We start from the raw sequence: 23411 nt of genomic DNA, 5'->3' as shown, positions 1-23411 counted from the left end.
GGTTACACGTGCATTCACGTCTTTATATAAAACTGTTTGTCTTGGAGATTTTTTCTTTTTCTATTCTAGCTTTTCGAAAAGTGTATTCAGTTGTCTGCCTGTTAAAATCACAGCTACTTGTATAGATTGACTCTTCCTAAAAAGAAATCAAGTTTACTTCGATCCAATGCCTCCCCGTATGGGAAGTGAGCCGTTTTGTGACCGGTCCTAGACGAGTAAGCTTAGTAGAGTGAGTTCTTGTACATATGTAAGTATTTCAAAATACACTACACTCAAAGTAACAATTGGCATAACATGAGTACTGGCTGCAGCATACAGAAATTATGACATAAGCTCATGAGTGAAAAATTTCGAGACAAAACATTTGCGCGCACAAGAGAACAGACAAATCTAAATAATTATCTATATTCAGGTACCAGGCACGGAAGTAGAACGATTCATAATCATCAACATTTTCCTGTTTTTTTTCTTTTCTTGTATTTTCCATAAGATTTTCGAGTCCTGCGTGTTCTATATATATTCCACCATTATCAAACAAAAAACCCTACCTAATCGAAGAAAACTAAAACTCACCATATCGAATCGATAGTAAGAGGGACGAACCTGAAGACGAACAATCTGAGGTGGTTACCTGTCAATACGTTGATGCGCAGGTGAACCGAATGATAAAAAAACATGCTTGTTTTACTCTCTTGTTTCCAAACCAAGGCCTTGCCCTGGACCTGTTTCTAAATTAATCCACTCCAAACAAGGGCTATCTACGCTACTAAACGGTCCTTGATCATTGATTTTCTTTTCCAATGTATTCATTTGATTGATTTGTGATTTTTTTTTTTTATAAAGTCACGTTTCATTTAAATATAAATTATAAGAATGCATTGCATAATAAAACAATTCGAAGACACTCCGTAGGAACAACGCTTGGAACTGATCGCTTCCATCATGGACGTTGATGTTTGGAAATGGTTCCAGTAGTGAATACAAGTATAAACTTTATTTATTTTACAACAATTATGAAACAAGTTATGTCAACTAATATTTATCACTCTTGTTGGTCCGGATGTTAGCGTGTGGGGGGTCTTAGTGTGGGAGGAAACTGGAGTACACGGAGAAAACACACGTGTTCGGCCAATCGGGGATTCGAACCCCGGACGCCTTGGTGAAAGGCAAGTGCGCTATCCACTGCACCCGCTGTCACATAATACACCTGTCCTTAATTCAGCCAGAAGTATAAATCTAACAGTTACAAGTCTCTGTAGATATATTCTAAACAAAACACATTCTTACATGACGGTGGTGGCTGCTGTCGACCTTTTCATATCGGTTAATAGCCATTACGAGCCAGGGTTTAAGTATCAAAATAAATTACTTTGAACCTTCCCCTAGCTCTAGATCTACCCGTGGTATGTTAGGAAGTATAAGCTAATAATGGACCGGCGTTCCGTTCTGACGTGCACTGCAACGAATGTGCGTGGTACGTTGACCTCTCTCGTTCTCTCTATCATATACGTCGTATCACAAATTTACCTGTAGGTGTATAATTACTCAGTCGTCACCGCGGTGTTGATTGATGGGGGAACAGGTAGAGAATGTGCAACAATTAATAACATCCTGCCAACCTGGTGGCTGTACTTTTAACACACTCTAAATATAGTGCGATCAAATTAAAGTGCAAACACTAAACATGGTTGATACGGTTTGTAACTTACAAGTGGTATAATTAACATCTATTTTACGCCTCTGGTTTAGCCTATCGTGCCTAATGATCAATCACTTTTAATATTTTTACCGAAATATTTTTACCATTATTGTGATATGGAGTTGCCCAATTTCATCTCGTTAGATTATTTATTTTTCAAAAACAATGACAAACAAATAAAAATAGGATGATGGGACCACAGGGACCAGAGGATTTTTAGCAGCTATATTTGGACCTAAACTAAGGTGTTCAGAGTAATTTGACACGTTTTAGGTGTAAATATCAACTTTCGGTTAAAATATCACCCCAATCTAATGCTATCTTACACGTTTTAGGGGTCTAGGAAACCCCCCTAAAACAGGTAAAATTACCCTGAACATATAAATTTAGATCCAAATATATTTATAGCTGTTGCAACTCCTCAGGTCCCTGTGGGTATGACATCGCGAGATGGAGATAGATGATATATTCCCCGTCAAAATTCCTGAATCAGTCGGAGTCCTCAATAATAAAATGTTTTTAATACATCCCAATCCAGACTACAACTCATCAAGGATAGTTTACAACCATAGATTTAGGTGTGTGGGTGTGTGCGTGTGTGTGTGTGTGTGTGTGTGTGGGGGGGGGGTCATGTCACCTACAGATTAACATGTCACAGAGAAGATTAATTAGAAGAAAAAAATAATAATTGATTAATTCCTCTATAATGACTGCCTGTTTAATTGTGTGTCACAAGTTCGCTCCTCTGGTCCTTATCGTGTTATACAGAGATCGGTAGTATGATAAGCCATTCATTACGGCAATTAAAACCATAATTAGCCTCATCAGGTGTGAATGATTTTGCAGACGGCCCCTGAAAGCCTTCGGGGGAATTCCATTTCCGGTATCACCGGTACAGCGCCCCCTGCCAGTGGCGGGAAAAGAAGGTTGTGTTACCTAACTGAAGTCACCAGAAAAACCTGTGAAACAAGAGTAAAAATGTGAAGATCGCTGATTAAAACAGGTTAAAAGGATCAAAACAGAAAATCACCACCGCAAGAAAACGATCGCTGTTAAAATCCACGGGAAACATTAGAGTGGGAGCTGTCGGCTGCGTTGGGCAAGTCAGCTGTTTTCGTGTGAGGAACGTGCACTGTCATTTTACCGTTATAATATCCAGCGATTGTCATAATTCACGAGAAATATGTAAGTATCATCACCCAAGATCTTAATTCGTTGCATCAACACCAATTGTTAATCAGCATTGATGCGATTCGTTAATATTTACTTTCGCGCAACGTCAACATGAACACATGGGGAAACAAATATTAACCTTCTGCTTTGCACATCCTTCCGTTTATCGCGTCTTTTATGAAAAGTGGAATATCAATAAAATTACATTGATAAGATATATACTTTAAAAAAAAATATCTGCATGAGATAAATAATTAAACATGAACGTTGCAAAATGGGAAAATCTAAAATAAGATTAATAGTTCAGTTGCAATGTATTTTTTTATTTGCCACTTCTGACTGTAAAAGTGACTTGTTTTAGGAGTGTTACAGTGGTGGAGGCCGCTAAAAGTTCAGGAAAGAGGAGCGACTCGCCTGTCCTCCCCAAAGATGAGGCCTACGAGCCGGGAGAGGATGCTCATCACAATCTCGCTGCAGGAGCTTCTGCTGTGGAGGGCTCCAACACTAGTGCTGAACAAATAAAGCAAGGTGATATATTTAAAATCTTAATTTGATTCTTGTGATCTACGGTAACACTTCTAGACACATGCCCATCACTGGTGACTGACCTCTCCTGGCCTTAATGGCTTCATTTATGATCTCAAAAACAATTCCATTTGTCATATTGATTTTAATAACAAAAAACTTAAATCAAATAAATACTTTATAGATATTGAAAGTTCATTATAATTAAACATATAATGATCACTGAGAACAGTGATTTTTGTATTAAACTAATTCAATTACTTTCCCCATTACCTTCAGTGAGTCAAGTGCATTGATTAAAGTTTTAAGTTTCTGCCAAGTGGGTGTAGTTGTACCTTATTCATAATTAAGTATAATTAAGCATCAGAACAATCAGTTCTGTAGGTAATTTATTTATAGTTTCTCCATATCCTACAAATTGATGCAATATAATTTCTAATTTATTTTTTGCCCTCAGAATTTACAGAAGAGGAATCTCCAATGGCAGTGGATGTAAGAAACATTTTATGACAACATTTAAATGTAAATTAAGGTTTTTGGAAAAAGATCAGTTTTTCGGAACAACAAAATTGTTTTAATAAGAGAGTAAAGTGGGCAATTTTAAAGACACTAGTAATAAAAAAAAATCAAATTCTCTAGCCCATTGCCTATAAAAAAAAGTATCATTACTGCAAGAAAATCTAAAATCTGCATTTAATTATAAACGACTTTCATAACAAAAATCACAATTATTTTGTGTAAAACTTTCAAATTCAAGTTAAAACTTTGATGTGTTAACAGGAAGTTGACGGTGACGCTGTCAAAGCAGAAGGGTCATTAGTGACGAAGCAAATGATTGAGGAGGAGGAACAGCTGAACAAGGAGGGAGAAGAGGAAGACAAAAAACAGCGGGACGAACATGCAAAGGTGAGTTATCTACCTGGTCCACAACTTAGGCGCGTGCCATTTCGCTAAACCGAAACTCAGGGGGTAGTAGGTTTTGTGAAAGACCTGGCATTAAACTTCAGTCTTTACTTTGAAAATGTAGCATCGTATTTCAGGCTGGTAGGTTTTTATCAAAATCTGTCCGTAAGCTGAATACTCTAAATACAAAATTGTACACTTCTGAAAACTAGATCTGTTAGCTTCGGAATGGAGGTGAATAATCTCCCTTAGTTCAAAACTAATGTACTCAACTGCTTATCTCAAACTAGTGAAAAGAAAAAATACTAAATTTCCAAGCAACTTGCATTTTAATATTGAACAGGAGTGATAATTCTTTATATCTGACGTAATAATTTGAACACAATTCATGTCAATGTTTCCAACATGGTATTGTATGATGTAATGATTTGGTCTCTTTATGTTGTTAATTTTACTGACGACAGTCCTATCCACCTAAATGATCAAGTCGGTAAAACCAGGTTTCTCTGTCTGCTAACCTTTGACGAGGATATTCTGAACGATTGTGAATGAAAAGTTTATCAAAACTTGCAAGGGACACACCTTAATACTTCAAAGGTATTTATAACCTCTCCGTGATTATGTAAGACTGAACTGTACTTTCTGTATTATTTCAGCAATGGGAGGACATGGATAAACAAATAAAAGAACAGCGCTACAAGAGACTGCAGTTTCTACTGAGTAAAAGTAACATGTACACTCAGTACCTTTTGAACAGAATGCAGAAACAAACTGAGGAGGAGAAAAAGAAACAAGAACTTCGGGAAAAACGAAGAGTAAAGGCAGAGGAAAAAAAGAAGAAAGCACTGGAGGTAGGTTTTATCGTTCGTTATGATCTATTTTGGTAAAATAAAAATCACTTGAGTTGGTTTGAGTGTATAATGATGCATGTTATTGCTAAACATCATTGTTATAATGATTTCAATTGTAAATAATTTTAATCAAGGATAATTAAACTCTTAAGAACAGCCCCAACTAAAGGAATTTCAGTTGCCTGTTTCTTTTTTATTCAGGAACAAGAGAAGGCGAAAAGTCTGGAAATCCCCAAAGAAGGTTTGTTTTCTTTTGTGTTTCATGCAGTTTATGATAAGGGCAGTGTGAGGGTTGATTTGTATCATTTCAATAAACAAACAGAAATCCAAAAGTCTATGGTCATTTATGACTTTTTCAAATGTATACATGTACTTTGATTACAAATTCAAAAGTCCCCGATCAATCTAGGTTTTGGGGGGAAATTACCCTTTTTCAGATTTTGGGGAAATTAAAAATTTTGATACAAGGCTCTAGCCTCATGAAGGTAAAAGATAAATATTTTGTCCGGCATACATGTGTGCAGTATGTTTCAATTCATGAACAATTTTAAGCTTGCAATTGTAGAACATAAATTTGTCAATTTTTGCTTAAATTATGTGAAGAAAATGTATATATGTATTATTATGCATTTTAACTGTTGAACTTTAAAGAAAACACATATATAGGGGAAATATTTTGAAGAAAAATGTTGATTTCTTTGTTGAAGTAGGGGAAATTTTGAAGCACATAGAGGGAATTTCAAAGTACAGGGGATTTTTTTTCTGTAGGGGAAACTACCCATTAGCAGTAGTGAATCAAGTCTAGATTGATCCCTGATAGAATATGTAAAATTTCAGATGTAGATATGGGGCAAATTGCACATTAAATAGAAATAATAATAACTTATTTTTGTTGAACATATTGGCCTTAAAATATCCATGATAACTTTTGAAATTAATCTCCTTTGATTAAGTATACATGCAATATTTCAGATGTGGAGACAAAGTCATTATCCTCCCCACTGAAATCAACGATACCACAGCACTCGGGTAACTCTCCTCAGACGGCAGACATTGCTCCTTCCCCCAGATCCACACGGTCCAGGAAATCAACAAAAGTTCAGGGGTCACAGAGTTCACAGGAGTCACAAAGTTCACAGGGGTCACAAAGTTCACAGGATAACTCGTCAAGTCAAAGTGGTAAAGTATTTTCCTTTCATATGGATAATGTGACGTTACATCTTAATGATTAAAATTTGAATCTAAATCAACAAGAACAACAAATCAGTTAGATTTTGCTACTGTGTTATTTCCAGTTTGGCCAGAAAAAGTTTTTGACAAAATTTTGAAACTTTTTAGCTGAATAAGATCTATAAATAGATGTATTAAAAGAAGAGGAATTACGGTGTGGATTTTATTCATACCCAGTGTTCTCATTAAGTTCAGAAATAGGTGGTTGACTTGGAAGGAATCGCTGGTTGAATGTTGACCTGCTATAATGTTGGCCTATACATATTTCGAAAAGAAAAGCCTGTTCAAAGTTGATGAATAGCGGGCTAACTTTTGTTGGCAGCCAAGTTTTAATCAGAACACTGATACTCTTAAGACAATTAAGGTAAATAAGGAAAAAAATCCAGGTAATATATATAGATATATGTGTGTGCACTCTTTTTTCATGACCACTGTCTATTATCTGTAACAGCCATTTTGAAAACTCAAAAGTATGCTGACAAAATATTGACTCCCTGTAATAAAATATTTTAGAAAATAAAAGTTACAGTGGATTTTACAGGCCATGCATTTTTCAATTTCCCCTTTTATAATTGTAATGTGGTAGTTAACTATCCTCTGATCATTCAATTAAAGAATAAAAGTTTGGGTTTCTAATGAAGATTATTGAAATGTTTACTTTAGAAACCACCAGTAAGAAGCGGGGAAGGAAGAGAAAGGTGGACAGTGTGGAGGGAGCTGACATTTCTAAGTTTTTCTCAGTAAGTTTGGTAGTAATCTTCTTCACAACAGTCTTCCACTGTCAGTTATATGCCGTAAGTTAAATGAATTACACAGAACTATTCAATTTGAACACTTCCACTAATGAGGGCTTTCATTAGACCCCTGGGAACACGTTGGGAGGATGGATGGGAGATCCCGGAAAATGCTGTAAAACAGTGATGTGACAGTTTAAATATTTTAATTCATCATATATCTAATGTGTTACACAGTGAACATGCTACGTTATCTTTTTGTGTATTGTCTCTTGTAAATACACCAAGGCTTTACTATTAAGAAGTCAATTTAAAGACGGCAGACAGTTGGACATTATGTATAACATTGTGATGTCATTGTTGTTTCATAAAAAGGACTATAAATTCATTTCTGTTTCCTGAAAATGTCGAACAACACATAAAATTGAACTTCAGTTAATAATTCTCACATGAAATGGAAATTCATTTTCTGTATGTAGTAAGATGTGATGGACAGAGTTTATATGCTAAGAACTTTTCATCAAAAGGCGACTGACAAAAGGAAAAAAACACAGGATGGGGATGGAAAATCTTTGGATGAAGACAAATCAAACACAGCAGAAAACAATGAGAAAGTGCAAGCAAATAAAGCTGAATTAGAAACAAAGACACCAGAGGTTAAAATGGAGCAAGGGGAGGATGTCAAACCCGACATAAAAGAGGCCAATGGTGAAACAAAGACGGAGGAGGAAGAGGTAAATAGAACACTTCATTTGGTGAAATCAGTGTCTTTTTATCTGATAGTCAACATAATAAACAAAAGTGACAAAAGTTGGTTTGAAGAGCATTTTCTGAGTGAAAACCGATTATAAAAATAAATACAGTCAGGCCACCTGAAAATCCTTGTAAGTCATTAGATTACCAAGGTCAGGCAAACATTCAATATGTAAATGATGTCTTTTGATAAATGTTGTAGATTAGAGATGGTAGGCTCTGTCATGTGTTAGATTAAGGTGTGTGTTTGGTCATTGAGCTTTCATGTGAGATTTAGCTCCTGTAGTAGGCGTGGCTGTGTATGAGGTATTAGTACAAAGCTAAACAGGACTTATTTCATTGTTTCTTGAAATTATTGAACAATCCGTTTGTAAAATGGTTCCCACCTGTTCAGCCAACTGGTGTAGAACAGCCCAAAATCTGTGGAGATTCAAATTATTCAATAAACTGCAAAGCGTTTTTCAAATTCAAACATTCCCGCATGCTAATTTAGATAGCTGAAGTGCTTATTAAAATCAGAATGCATGTGGCAAGGAGAGTGTTGTCAGTATGAGGAGATATGTGTTGGAACCACATTTACAGTATAACACGCAAACTCTCAATTTGACTTTACAGTCGGAGATGTATGATACCAGCATGCCATTTGTGCAGCCCAAATTGTTCAGTGGTGGAAAGCTGAGACAGTACCAGTCTGAAGGGTTTACCTGGCTTAAGGTAAGCTTTGTTCCTACTCTTGTACTCTCGTCAATAAATAGGTAAAATCTTTTTGAAATTGTAATGTAATTGTGTGTCTAAAATGCGGTTTGTAATATATAAATCAGACGGATAGTTCTGTCTCTACCTGCTTAATGTTTAATTTCCTAAATAAAACAGCATCATGTTGAAATCTTAATTTTCCATTGATTTGATGATTTGGAGCAGTTCCAAGAGATTTTGAATTGTATTATATTTTCATTTATAAATGATTTAGATATAATCAAAGTATTGCAAGAATTTCATTTGTTAGATCTTCGCTGCTTGCTTTAGTTTACCTGCATTTGATATGTGACTGCTGTTGTTGGTCTGTGACTGTAAAATCTATTCTGTAAAATCAATCTACTGAGGGACCCCTTGAGATGACGTAGAGGTCACATTCTATTTTACTGACAAGAAGTAAAAGACGGTTTTAGTGCTGGTGTAATGTGTGATTGCCCTTCATATTTCAGACCTTGTATGAGAATGGCGTCAACGGTATCCTTGGCGACGAGATGGGACTGGGAAAGACGATCCAGTGCATAGCCATGTTGGCTCACTTGGTGTCGATGGGTGTGCCCGGGCCCTTTATTGTGTGTGCACCACTCTCCACTCTGCCTAACTGGTTTTCCGAGTTCAAGAGGTTTGCACCAAAGGTGAAACATGATTGATACATTGATAGAGGCAAAAGTTGACTCCCCATTTAAAGCAATGCATCAATAACAAGTTTATGAGTTCAATAACGGCTTGGAAAAGTACATCAAGTCATCAATGTTTTCAGTAATTTTCAATATAGCAAGGCTTTGATGCTATGCTTATTGTAAAGAATGTATTGAAGTTGGATGGTCCATCCCAACATCTAGGCTAGTGGAATTTGTGATCAGCTTCCTTACATTTACACTAGAAATGTTCTGCAGTAATCATACTGTCATGTGTACATACATCGTGAAGAGTGTACCACCTTAGTATAACGGATGTAGGTCACTGTGACCTATATTTTCAGCTTGACTGATTCTGTATGTAGCACTGACTTTGTTTGAAGTTCCATTTCTTTGGATGCATTTTGCATGTAGCTCAATTTCTTTGGTCACCCTAGGCCTGTAGTTGGCACTGAACAAACCAGGATTATTGATCTATTGTTAAACTTTTTCAGGTGCCTGTGATTATGTACCATGGCGACCGTGACGAGAGGACTCGGCTCAGGATGAAGATGTACAAGAAATACCAGGTGAAGAAGGACATTGAAGTCCAGCCTGTTGTCATCACATCGTACGAGATCACAATGAGGGACCGCAAACTGCTCGGCTCCTTCGAGTGGAAATACCTCATAGTGGACGAAGGTCACCGCATCAAAAACACACATTGTCGCCTAATCAGGTAAAAAAAACTTTATTCAAAATGTTTGATATTAAAATTTAAATTCATTGCTAGATAATAAAAGAAATTTCTAGCTTGAGGAAAAGCAAAAAGGCAAACAGTAGTAAATGATAATATTTATAGATACTCAACCATTACAAATTTGTCCTTATTTTTTGTTTGCTCTGTAATTATCTGTTAAGAATCTAAAACTGACACCATATTCTGTTTTGTGTGTAGGGAACTTCGCTTGTATAGGAACACTCACCGACTTCTCCTGACGGGCACACCACTACAGAACAACTTGTCGGAGCTCTGGTCACTCCTCAACTTCCTTCTTCCAGAGATCTTTGATGACTTGGGAAGGTCAGTTCAATCTTATACCGTGTAACCAAATAACTTCCTCAAAGTCTTGATCAGAACATCATTCTAGAAAATAATTGTGGTTAGATAATGTGTCTTAAGCATGCACCACAGAAGCTTAAACTCGAGAAAATACAGATTTAGAAATTACACAGGCTTGTGTGTGTTTTGAAGGAAATGTGCTGTGTGAAATCTTGGTATAATAGACCATCCTCGAAACTCCAGGTGTTATGCTCACTTTCGCTCTCTGCAGCCCTGGAATATGTGTTTTAGAGCAAAACAACTAGCTATTTGATTAGTCTCAGTAAAAAATACCTGACCAATCGCTGAGGGTGATACCTGTCCTTTGAAGATTACAGATGACTGACACCCTGACTCAAAGCCAGTCAATTTTATCATTCTGTGACCGGCAGATTCTTTTCATGAACATCAAAGGATCAAACTAGCCTTCTCATCTCATCCTGAAGGTAGTGCACACCGAGTCTTCGATTTTACGACATATTCAAGGGGTGCAGAGAGCGGAAGTGAGCATAGCCCCTTTGACTTTCAAGGATGGGTTTAGACAGCCGTTTTGATCACACAGTTTACATAGAAATGTGTACAGTGGAACCCAGTTGAAAGTCTGGTTTATACAGGTTTTCTGATTAAAACGGTGACTGTGTAGGTGGGGTACATCTCATATAAACCCAGATAAATCCCTGTCTCTTTTGTCAGTTCCACATCTCTGTCTTTGCTGACAGTTACAATCTATTGTTACAGCTTTGAGACTTGGTTTGATTTGGAGAGATTATCAGGGAACAACGCTGATGAAGAAATCGTAAAGGAAGAACAGCAGACTAACATCCTGTCCATGCTACACCAGGTCAGTCTATCTCCTTTCCACAGAGGCCTGTGCCTTTTGACTTTAGGAAAATATCACCTTAGAAAGCATGATTTCGGGAAAATGAAGTGATTTTTGCATTATTTTGGTAAAATATAGCAGAAATTATGTAGGCCTTTATAAGGCTTCAAATTCATCCTAAAAATATCACTGCAGGTAAAAATACACTTGATAGGTGTCAATTAAACTCGCATGTGCCTCTAGATTTGTTTATTTCAGTTTCGTTAAAGATTATGGTTGTCACTCACGTCTTATGATTTGTTCCACAGATCCTGACACCATTTATGTTGCGGAGGCTGAAACAGGACGTGGAACTGAACATCCCCCCTAAGAAGGAGATCATGGTGTTTGCCCCTCTGACAAAGATACAGCAGGAATTCTACAGCAGCCTGCTTGACCGCACCCTCTTACAGCGATTAAGTCCGACAGAGGTACGTTCATATTTTTCAATAAATAACCATTTGGGGAGGGCCCTTTTTGTCCGAGACTGGGAAGAAAAATATACCAGTGGGGAAAGAAAGTTTTAGGAGTAAACTGGACATTTGGGAATTATGCATAAATATGAAATAATTTCAATTGGGAGGCGGGGTCCATTGTTGTCCCCAAAAAGTTCTAATAAAAACCAGTTTCTGTCCTACAGATCTAAGTTCTTGTTGGAATAGCTGGATTTTCTGTGTGAATTGATTTTGTAGAATATTTATAAGCATTCAAGGGATTGAAAATATTTATACAGAAAGTTGAGGAGAAGGTTGAAGTTAATGAGAAAGGCCGTCCGATTAGGAAGAAGGCTAAGCAGAAAGTCAACTACAAATTGATGATGGAGGACAAGTCTGAGAGTGCAGAATCGGAGAAAACAGAGGAAGCAATGGAAAAAGAAGAGGAAGACCTAGCTGCATGGGTAGCTGCCGTTAGTGACGAGGCGAAGCAGAACACTTTGTGAGTCCACATAAAAACAACATACCAGCCTCGAGTAATGGTCGTTTATCAGTAAATACATCAATTTAATCGTTATCTTACTCCTATACACTGTTTTGTCAAACTGCTCCATGAAATTCATTTCTTTTTCTCAAATGTTTTAAATTGTTCCTTTATTTGTGAGTTCCAATGTACAACATCCATGTTTAGCATTGCTGATACATGTAACACACAATACTATAGCCTTGTGTATGAGGTGGTAGTTTGTGGTACTAAAGGTTGTGAATTAGATTCCTGTTGTACAGGGTGCCATGTTAGTGAAGGGGGCATTTAGTGTTTACAGATTAATAGAATCTTTCACCCTCTTGGGGGTGAGATAAGGGAATCTCAACCCTCGGGAAAAGATTCTTAAGTTGCCAAACACTCGGCAAAGCCTCGTGTTTGGCAACTTAAGAATCCCCCCCCTCGGGTTGAGATTCTCCTATCTCACCCCCAAGAGGGTGAAAGATTCTATTAATCTGTAAACACTAAATGCCCCCTTCACAAGGGAGTGAATGATTCTTTTTCTCTTGCCCTGTTCTCCCATTGTGTATCATATACACAATGTAACGATAACGTTACATGCTAAATTCAGGGTTGACGTGACGTTGATGGATTGTTGACGTGACGTCATTGTATTGTTGAAGTGACGTCATGCCATTGTTATGAATAGGGGAATCTCCCCCGGGGGGTCTCAACCCTAGGGTGAGACAAGGAAATCTCACACTGGTAAAAGTGCGGATACACCTGTCCAGGGTAAGAGAAATGTCTTTCTCCCACCCTTCACAGGTGTGTCTCCTATTTTAGCTGGGAAATATCAGCTTGTCGCCCACGAGGGGGAGATAGCCTCATGCCGATTAGCATGTGTTCAATTGTGACGTCATTAAAATGTGTCACCGATAATTGTGACATCATGAAAAGTGAATGACGATATCAATACCCCATTTATATGTGTTTTTGTTTACAAATATGGCAGAGAACTGAAATAATAGGATGGGAGAAAAAGAATCGGTTCCTACCTTGAGGGTGTAACAGAGAAATCTCTTGGGTTGGAGATTTCTCTGTCACACCCTCAAGGTAGGGGAAGGTTCTATTAGTTCATGTGTACAACATTCTGGTGACCTGGTCAGGTTTATAAGTAAGGCTTGGCAATACTGTGTTGTTGAATTTGTTATCCATGCACTAACCAAGTCCACAAACTGAACACCATAGACAATGTTTTACAGTTTTCTTGATATGGAACTCTCTTTGATCGAGGGTACACGTCACAGTAGCCTGTGTCTTAAGGTTTCCATGTTACAGTAGTGTGGTAGCTTCCATGTTACAGTATAGTGGCCCTTCTATGCGAGTCAAGATAATGGGTCGGTTTATTTTGTGTTATATGTTTTTGTTTCCAAATCAAATGGATTTCCATAATCTTTGGTGGATGTTCAAAAACAGGTAGTTGGCTGATTTCTTGACANAAAAAAAATTTTTTTTTTTTTTTTTTTTTTTTTTTTTTTTTTAAAGTTTAATTACTTTTTTCTCCAGGAGGCCAGCAAAGAATGTGGTTATGAAGACATCCCAGTTAAATGTCAGGCTACTCAACGTGATGATGCAGCTACGCAAATGTTGTAACCATCCATACCTGCTGGAGTACCCGCTCAACCCCGGGACTGGCGACTTCATGGTGGACGAGGATGTCATCAGGAAGAGTGGCAAAATGCTGCTGCTGGACCGCATGCTGAAGCAGCTGAAAGCCGGAGGTCACAAGGTGAGAGCTAGGTCAATCTGTGTAGTTCACAAGGTGAGAGCTAGGTCAATCTGTGTAGGTCACAAGGTCAGAGCTAGGTCAATCTGGTTAGTTCACAAGGTCAGAGCTAGGTCAATCTGTGTAGGTCACAAGGTCAGAGCTAGGTCAATCTGTGTAGTTCACAAGGTCAGAGCTAGGTCAATCTGTGTAGTTCACAAGGTCATTTGTAAATGTGTACAATATGCACTAAGTTATGAATCAATGGTGTGGAGACAGGTTGTGTTAAATCATGCTGAAAAACAAGATGGCTGCCAGGGGGCCATCTTAGATTTTGACATTTCAGGTAAATTATTCCACTTTCGTAGTTTGATGTTAAGATTTTATTTTGAAGCAAAATTATTTACACATTGCACATTGTTAAAAAAGGGATCTGTTTAAAAGGAAAAAGTGAAACAGCAATTAGAAGTTTTGATTATAGGCACCACCTGCATTTAAAAATTATACGACTAAAACCGAAGAGATTAATGGGAAAAAAAACCCAGAAAAGATAAAATGCTTGCATAAAACTAATGAAGAGCTTTCGGTTCTAGCTTCTGTCTAGAGGGAAGTTTCCTTTTAATACCTCAATCAGTAGACCGGTGGGCTGGTAAACTAGGGGTAAAGAGTTCAAACCCCATTGGAAGCACACAGTTATTCTCTATCCTGTTACAAATGGTGCTGTGGTGACAGGGAGTTAGAATCTTGGTGGTTGTGGTGTTTGGGGGAGAACACATTTCAAAAAAAAGGGGGGTGGGGGTAGTGTGGCAGATTTTAATGTATATAGGATTAGCTCAGTGATAGAGCGTCCCGCTAGGTAGTCTGAGATTGCGGGTTCGATCCCCGAAGTACACTACTCTCTTTCCTGTTTAAAAAAAATAGAAGTGAGTCTGATCTGATGTTCTGATTAAACTGATCTCCTTTTACTCGGTTACACTGTTTACACCCGAAGTCTTTTTTCCACATACTACCTCTTCTACTCTTTATGTTGTCATCACCTTTACTGCACTAACTGTAAACATTGCTACTCTGTTTGATGTTATGATTTCCAAACTGGACAAAAAAAAAGTTGAAATGTTGCATTATTTTACAAAGTGAATAATATGATGCAGAACATGTATTTTTTTGTGCCATTTAGGGCAAAAATTCCCAAACATTTAAGTACATAAAAAAGAAGGAATGTATCATCTATTTATGACACATGTGACATTTAAATGTCAGAAACATTCAGTAAAAAAAGGGTTCTATTCTTTTAGACAGGAAAATAGTTCTGTTTCGAATGACAGAGTTAAAATTTTGACATCTGCAACACACTACTCCAATTCCAAAAAACATGTTCCCATCTCCTAAATATGAACATCAACCTTTAACATTATTTTGTTAACAAAAAGGTGTTTGACTTCCTGTTTGATCGTTGTGATTGGTGTTTTGTAGGTGCTGATTTTCTCCCAGATGACCAAAATGCTGGATATCCTAGAGGACTTCTGTTTCTTGAGATCGTACAAGTTTTGTCGTCTGGACGGTGGTTGTAATGTTCAAAACAGGCAGGAATCGGTAAGTCCCCGCTGTTGATGATAGAAATCACAGGTATATAATATAGCCAGGATGTTATTGACTCACCTGGCCCAAAAGGCCAGCTTACCTCGTACGAAGGACCAAATTGAACCATGTCCTAATGTGGCATATCTGTCCAGCCACCTGTCGAACCACTTCCAGACCGTTCACAGAATTTCATCGTATTTCGACTAAAAGTATCGATAGGTGGAACAGGTTTAAAATTGTACAAATAGGGGAACAGGCTTTTAGTTTGCAAAGGAATTACACAGATGCATACATACACTTTGTTAGATATATTAGAAAAATATATGCAAATTAATATTAACCGTTACAAACAAGTCTCGATAATTCACCTACCCTTTCTTCCAGTAATGTGGCTGAATTACTTGAAGAATTATGTATAGAAAAAGGCCTTAATCTACTCACTGGGTAATGCAACAAGCAGGTATAAGTGGTCACTAGATAAAAGAGTCAACTTTTACACATCAAGTTGGTAAATATGGATTGTGAAAAGATTCATGTAGCACAATCAATAAGTGAGATTGGGTAACACTTATTGGTTGTGCTACGTGAATCTTTTCACAATTTTACACTTCAAGTTTGGATGATGCATGCAAATGTCGCTGTTTTCTGGATCAATCAACACAGAATACCAACATCATAAGATTTCTGACACTTTTCAGATGGCAACATTCAACACTGACCCGGAAGTGTTTCTGTTCCTGCTGAGTACAAGAGCAGGAGGACTTGGTATCAACCTGGTGGCTGCGGACACTGTCATCATCTATGACAGCGATTGGGTAAGAATCGTTCCGTGAGAAAACGTTGTGTTGTGTATTAGGGGTCTGATAACCTGGAACGCTTAATTAAGGTAGTTAGTTACATACTCAAGAAACAGTCTTTTAACAATGGCAAAATATGAGTTCCCAAGTGAGTGATGGTTTAAGATATCAAGGCTCTATTATCAGTTTTCATGAATAGACAAATGCTCTCATATTGTGTATTAAAGCCTACTCAGTACTTCAGACTTTCAAATCCAATCTTTAAAGGAAAATGGTAGATAATAAAGATGTCACATTAACAAATACATTTAAATTTTGTTCCAACAAGGTCCATGTAAAGGTAGAGACTTAACTGTATTTTTAAGAAAGAATATTCTCAAAATGTGATGACATGTTGACAACTTGTTGAATTCCTGGGATAAATAACCATCTAACTTAATTCTTTTGACTTTATCTTGTTTCGTGTAACTGATCCCTCTTGTGTACATCTTGTGAAGAGGACATTTAATGTCTTATAGGTATTTCAGTTTTACTATTATAGTCCATAGTGTTTTACAAAATACTGTCCTGTTACTTCCACAGAATCCCCAGAGTGACCTGCAGGCCCAGGACCGATGTCACAGGATTGGACAGACAAGACCAATCTGTGTGTATCGCTATGTGACCGCTAACACCATTGACCAGCGTATCGTGGAGCGAGCAGCCGCCAAGAGGAAAATAGAGAAAATGGTCATCCACAAAGGTAGACTTCCTAAGAAATTTCTGTTTCCAGTAACTCTACCCATAGTTTTATAACCCAACCTGTGTCAATTTGTTAAGAAACACTTTCAAAAGCAGGATTTATGGTCCATACAACCTGTGTAAAATGACTGTTACACATAATGTCACTGTACCCAAGATGGGACACTTTTTAGAGAAATGTCAATGTACTTTTTATTTTTTTAATATATAGATACCATCCACTTTTCATTTCTACTACAGGTTGGTATTTCTTGTGAGTGGTTCTATAAGTATAACGCAAAATACTACCAGGGTCATGTATGCCCTTAAACAGATGTTACTGTACCCTGAAAGGGATACTTTAGTATTTTAGCTAAGGTAGCAGTATACAGTAGAGGGTTGTGGCCATGGGTGATATTTTTGTTAAATGGCTAACCCCTGTATAATGATATGTAAAAAAAATATAAAAATAAAACTGTACTAAAATTGGTATAATCATGATGAAGTGGGCTATGTGAGCTTCACATTTGTAAAAAAGAAAGATTTCTTTGGTTCAAGAATAAATTTTTGGCCATAATACGAAAGGGTGCATACACATGAAAAGCTAGCTTAACAGGAGTTAAAATTTTGACAACAGCACACGACGCAAAATTGCAAAAAATCAAGTTTTACAACTTTACTGGGACCCAGATAATTCTGCAACCAGGTAGGTAATCTTCAAGTTCAGACAGAGCTTAGGAAAAAAAATACTAGTTGCGGGGGTCAAATTTTGGGTTAAAAACAGCAATTTTTGGCATTTTTTGGTAATTTTTGATGTGGTAACCATGGTTTTCACACAATTGACATACATAGAAAAAAGAGGTTTATACACTTCTCAGTACCTTATATGTATTGTAAATGTAATGCAGTTTACAAATATATATACATGTATACATGTGTTGTGTAGGGTAAATCCGCTGTGTTTACATTTCCTCGACATGTGCCTTGTTTATCAGAGTCGGGCCATTTCTACTGTACACTGCTACCTAAGTGTCCCGTTTTGGGACAGTGATGGTTAACATAAAAGATGAAGCTACCTTCCATTGAACAATGTACATTTGGCCTACATTTCTAGGTCAGAGTTGAAGAAAATGGGAGTGTAGTGAGACTTTGTGTCAAGTCTTTTCAAAATAAAATCTTTGTTTTCTAAAATTGCATCTAAATGTCTCCTTAAAGGGATTCCTGAAAACTGTGTCTATGTGGAAAAGCATTTTGTTGTTGGATCTTCCAGTTCTCTCTCAATCTGTAGAAAATACAAAACTTAATTTCACGGTTTATTTTCACAGAGAAGTTCAAGAGTGGTATAAAGAACTTCACTACAAGCTTACAGCCCCTCACCCAGCTGGAGTTACTGGACCTTCTCAAGTCGAACGACCACCAGATGGAGATGAACAGCTCCAGAGCTGGCAGTGTGATCAGTAACCGCGACCTTGAACGACTCCTCGATAGGTCTGACCTATACGAGCAATGGAAGGCAGCAGGCAACAAGGATGGTAAGGAGTAGTTGTGTCCCTAATAGGAGATATTTTACCAACTGGAATGGACAACGATTTAACAAAGCTTTAGTAAAATCGCTATCTACATTAAGTTTTCATCTTTGTCCCCCAGTATTTCCAGTACATATCATAGGCAAAAACAGATTTAAGACTGAAAAGTATTTGAAACTAGCACCTCTGATTCTAAACAAGGAAAATGAAGAAATTTTAGAACACTGACTCCTTTGGGTCCCACCCTACAGCCCTTTGGGGTAAGGCTAGCTCAAAATTTTCAAAGTATCAAACTGTCAACTCAGGGTTATGATTCCAATCAAGTTATTAACATGTAATATTCAAAGTATTATTTGCCATTATAAACCATGGGGGTCAGTCAGGGCTCTTATGTGCATACTATTCAACTGCTACCTAATACTGATAATGCTAACCTAAATTGAATTACTTCCAATGGAAATTAAACAAATGTTGGTCCAAAATGGACGATGACAATTCCATTGTTGTAATGGTAATACAGTGTACATAAATTCATATGCATGATGTTTTTACGCATTTAATCATTATGCCGGTAGTTATATCCCCTACGACAATGTTTAATTGGTAGGAGGTTAAAACTAGAATCAGCTTGTCTGTCTTCCTTAGTAAGTAGGCAGTCGAATAATAGTATGTTTTTGTTTGGAATAACAGCTAGAGTAAAAATACTACAGCAAAGCCTTGTTTCATGTTAATATGCTGATAATGAAAAAGACTCTCATTTGATTTGTTTCATGTTGCTTCGTTGTAGATGGTTCCTTTGTGAAGAAGAAGTCGAAAGCAGCACCACAGGAGGTGAAGGGCGTGTTCAAGGTCATCAAACAGGAAGAGGATGTGAAAGACAAGATGGCTGAAGATACCACTGTAACGTCACAACCAACAGCTTCTTCCTGATAACGGGCAGTGAAAGTAGAAGTCTTCAGGATTGGAAACAGATGTTATAACTTCATGTAGTTAAAACCAACACAGTTCAGGGACCATGATAAAATATTGGTGTTGAAGGGGACAAATCAGAAGTGTGGTTTGTGTCCAAGTGAAGGAAGTGGACACTGGAAAAACAGGAAGGCATTTGATTATCAGGGGTGCAGTCAAGATTGTAGATCATACATAGTTAATTCAAGAAAGACTTGCTGATTTTAATAACCCTTTCACCACTGTAGACCATAATGAACTCATCCATATCACTGCATGGTAGAGTCTACTAAAGTTACATAGGGGTGAAAGGGTTAAACAGCTTTAATACTTATTGTTATGGCAGTATAAGGTCACTGACATATTGTTGGGCCAGTTAATTTTGTTAAAGTCGAGCTTCATAGTAAGAATTGAAATACTGTCTGTGTTACATGAAATAACTCCTGATTTTCAGAATATGAAGAAATGTATAAAAATTCACATTTCAAGCTCCACGTAATGATGTTATACTGGGTTCCTGTTTCTCCTCAAATTCTTTGTTGTCTTAAAATTAAAGACGAATAGTCTACAGACCTACTTGAATTGATGCATCCCAGATAAATATTTTTTACCAGTTTGTGTTCAAATATAAATTTATCCATTTGTCATTTACATTAAATTGCGAGTCGACATAATGTCTCTGCAGTGCGTCGTGTTTCATTGCTCATAATTTCATCATCATTCATTGATAAATATCAAAACAGCACTTCGTAATCATTGAACACGTCATCATAGAGTTGTGAATACTTTTATTTTAGACAACCATATATAGATACATACATATAGATTTATGAGAATAGCGTAGACATATATATATATATATATATATAGACTTGTGAGAGAGGTTTTACTGAGAAACCTGTCCAATCTGACACCGGGTGAATACTTACTGTAACATTACAGGTCTTGGTCATTGAAGCATTTTTGAACAGAAAATCTGTGCTGGAAATTTAAATTTGAATATCTTTAACCCTTTCACCACTGTAGACCATAATGGACTTGTTCATATCAATGTATAGTATTGTCTACTAAAGTTACATAGGGGTGAAAGGGTTAACACAACACCGTGGTCGACTCCTCATAAATAATGGGTTGATTTAAAATCGCTACCCTGTCCTCTGATGGGCCAAGAGTTTATTTTATTAATTTTCAATTCTATTCGTTTGATTTTAAACATTGTACAAGTGTTCCTGCCAATTCCATGACAAAGTTGTTATTTTAATTATTTGAGTCGAAGATAAGAAATATCAGATGGTCACCATGGTTTCAAGACTTCACAGAGACCACATACAAAAGATGTGTGTCCCTAATTGAAATGTGTGTTGGGTTTCTAAACTGTCATTTACAAGAAAATTAGTCCAGCCTTGTCAGACAATTTTTATGTAGATGGCTTAAGTTTGATAGTAGGAGGCCAACTATGAAGGGCCGTAGGCAGCCGGGGGCAGAGCACGATATGGGTTGGTAACAAACATAAAGGTAAAATCTCAGGAATTCTGAACAGTGTCGGGCTTGGCAGGAGCTTGATTATCCAGGTGTCAGATAAGACAGGTTTGACTGTATGTATGTGAAAGTCTGAGTTAAATGTTAGAGTACATGTTGTATGGAAGTGTGTTTTAAGGGAGTGTGTTTATTTGATGGTGCTCAAGATATATTTTGCATATTTTACATTGTATAACTCCTTCGTATGAGTTTGTTTATGTTACTTTAGTAGTAGCTACTGGTATACAGGGCCAGAGAATTATATAATGCATATGAAATACCTCAAGTTCAATACTTTAACCCAAGTGTTGTGTATGGTACTGGATTAAAACCTTGGCAGTGTTGGAGTGATCACAATACATGGGCTCCATCAAGTGTTTTCATTATAAAGTTTTAGCAGCTGTCTTAGAGAACAATACTGGTTCCTCTTCTATGTGTCCAGATTTTCAAAGTTCAATTTGACTTAAGGCTGTAGGCTACCTTAAACATTACACCTCCGATTTGTCTTAAATTTTAACTCTCGAAAATGTTATTGGCATCATCTATCTACCGGTCGTCTGTTGTCTACGACGAGCTTGTCCAGAGCTTCCTCACTGACTAAAGTGTTCAACCAGACAAACTGAAGGATGTAGAAAATCTAGTGCTGGGTTTAGTCAGATACATGCAGTATGTTTATGGGTTTCAGGAGAGTTACCCAAACAAAAGAATACAAAATAATGTTAAACATATAATACAAGTTTGTTGAAAACTTTCCGTTATATATCTCTATGAAATTATTTTCTGTAAGGATACAAAATTATCCTATGAAAGAAAGCAAACATAATTGAAAATTTGAAGACATTTTTAAGAAAACAGTCCTTTTCTGTTACTTCTTATAAGGTATTTAACTAACCTCATTTATATTAGATTTCTTTTAAATGCATTTCCAAGGGAAAAATGTTACCCACGATGACCTTTTGGGGGAGATATGAAGGAAATACAAGAACCCATCTATTTGATCAAGGAGTTCATATGGAAAAATAATTTAAGAATGAGATATAATGTTTCAACAAAAAGTAATTTACATTATTTAATTACAGTTATGTAATTTATTCCTGGTGATTTTAATGCATCAATAACTTATTCCCTTAATAATCATTGCATGACAATGTGTTATCTATTTGTTAACATACATAAATGTTTAGAGTTTTTAATTATGTATTTTGCTGATGTGATCATCTACAATACAGTCCTTAGGAAAGGTTTGCAATTAAAGTTTGTATTTATCATTATCTAAATTTTAATTAAGTTAAACATATGTGATTTAATGAATGGGTTAATTTTTGCCTTTGAACCTATCCTTATGGGAAATAATTTCTGTGGTTATATCTTCTTAAACAGTTCTAACAGAAAGTGTGCCGACTTTATTGAACAAAACATTTTCTGATCGTTTCTAAAAGTTTGGTTTGTGCATTATCAATTCATTTTATTTTCTAAATGAAAAATAAAATATTTTAAAGATCACTTTTGTTTTTTGTTGTCCTCATATGACCATTATCTGTCAGGGAGAGCTGTAGTTAGACAAAATGTACCATTTGTTGTCCCTAATGACCTTTCCTGTGTTGCAGAGACGTTGAGTAATGTAATAAATGTGGTGATTATCAAATGTGTTTAGGAATAAGAGAGGACATTTATTCAACAAAGCATGAGACTTTACTGAATATAAGTTTGTACTATCAACGATAAATAAAGTTTACAATTTGTAATTCATGTCTCCTGCCACAAACTATTGTTCAGGTCTTTAGGATTTATGGAGCTTGATGTACTGGGTTGCTTTTCCGTCTTTGCGTATTGCAGAGTTAGCTTCTCTTGTGAGCAGGTATTGATTGTTACGTCATTGGTTTGTGTGAGAAAATTACGTTGTTTTCTCAAAAAATGATGACGTTACTCTCACAAACAAGTGACGTAACAAACAATAACTGCTCACAAGAGAAGACAACTCTGCAATATGCAAGACGGAATACAGCACATTTTGCAATATTTGCATCTTAAAGTACTTGACACCTTAATGGAGAGTTGAATGATTAAGAGTCATATTTGGCTAGTTACTTGCTTGCATGTTCTGTTCCTAAGATAACAAACAGAAATGCCTTTTACATATATTGAAAGTCCTTTTATGGCTTCTGGGGAGGCTGAACAGTATAGATTCATGGTATCTGCCAGTAAGTTGCTAGCTTAGACTGCTACGAAGTTTTTGAAATGACCTTGACCTATATAGAGGGTCAAAGGGGTCCGATTTCTTGAAACACTCTAATAACTGTTTGGAACTGAAAAAGTGTAAGAGTCAGAATATTTGTCCAGTAGCTCACTTAATGGAGTTTTGCGAATTTGCAACAACAACAAAAGGAGACCACAACCGATATTCTAGGTCACAGTTCAAGTTTGTCAAAACAATTCTTC

At 36.7% G+C, this 23411-nt stretch overlaps 1 protein-coding gene across 1 annotated transcript; it reads left to right on the top strand.

Annotated features, from left to right (window-relative positions):
• Nucleotides 1-2616: 2616 nt before the first annotated feature.
• Nucleotides 2617-22475, top strand: LOC110446616 (lymphocyte-specific helicase-like). The gene is made up of 22 exons (XM_021491848.1): nt 2617-2884; nt 3234-3400; nt 3855-3889; nt 4178-4303; nt 4957-5151; nt 5353-5392; nt 6121-6330; nt 7045-7121; nt 7643-7849; nt 8484-8582; nt 9074-9256; nt 9754-9977; nt 10197-10322; nt 11079-11181; nt 11469-11630; nt 11933-12135; nt 13684-13906; nt 15356-15475; nt 16162-16278; nt 16843-17002; nt 18306-18512; nt 19294-22475. Coding segments are annotated over exons 1-22 (3129 nt in total). The 5' UTR covers nt 2617-2882; the 3' UTR covers nt 19437-22475.
• Nucleotides 22476-23411: the final 936 nt, after the last annotated feature.

This window comes from Mizuhopecten yessoensis, unplaced genomic scaffold (assembly GCF_002113885.1).
Source record: "Mizuhopecten yessoensis strain PY_sf001 unplaced genomic scaffold, ASM211388v2 scaffold2891, whole genome shotgun sequence".
Lineage (NCBI taxonomy): Eukaryota > Metazoa > Mollusca > Bivalvia > Pectinida > Pectinidae > Mizuhopecten > Mizuhopecten yessoensis.
Note: the sequence above shows the minus strand (reverse complement) of the source record. Positions and strands in the feature narration are given on the sequence as shown.

What these genes read in the sequence shown, in the direction of transcription:
- LOC110446616 (XM_021491848.1), top strand. An exon ending in AAAAGAAGAAAGCACTGGAG is followed by an intron (nt 5,152 to 5,352) that starts GTAGGTTTTATC and finishes TTTTTTATTCAG; the next exon opens with GAACAAGAGAAGGCGAAAAG. An exon ending in TAACTCGTCAAGTCAAAGTG is followed by an intron (nt 6,331 to 7,044) that starts GTAAAGTATTTT and finishes TGTTTACTTTAG; the next exon opens with AAACCACCAGTAAGAAGCGG.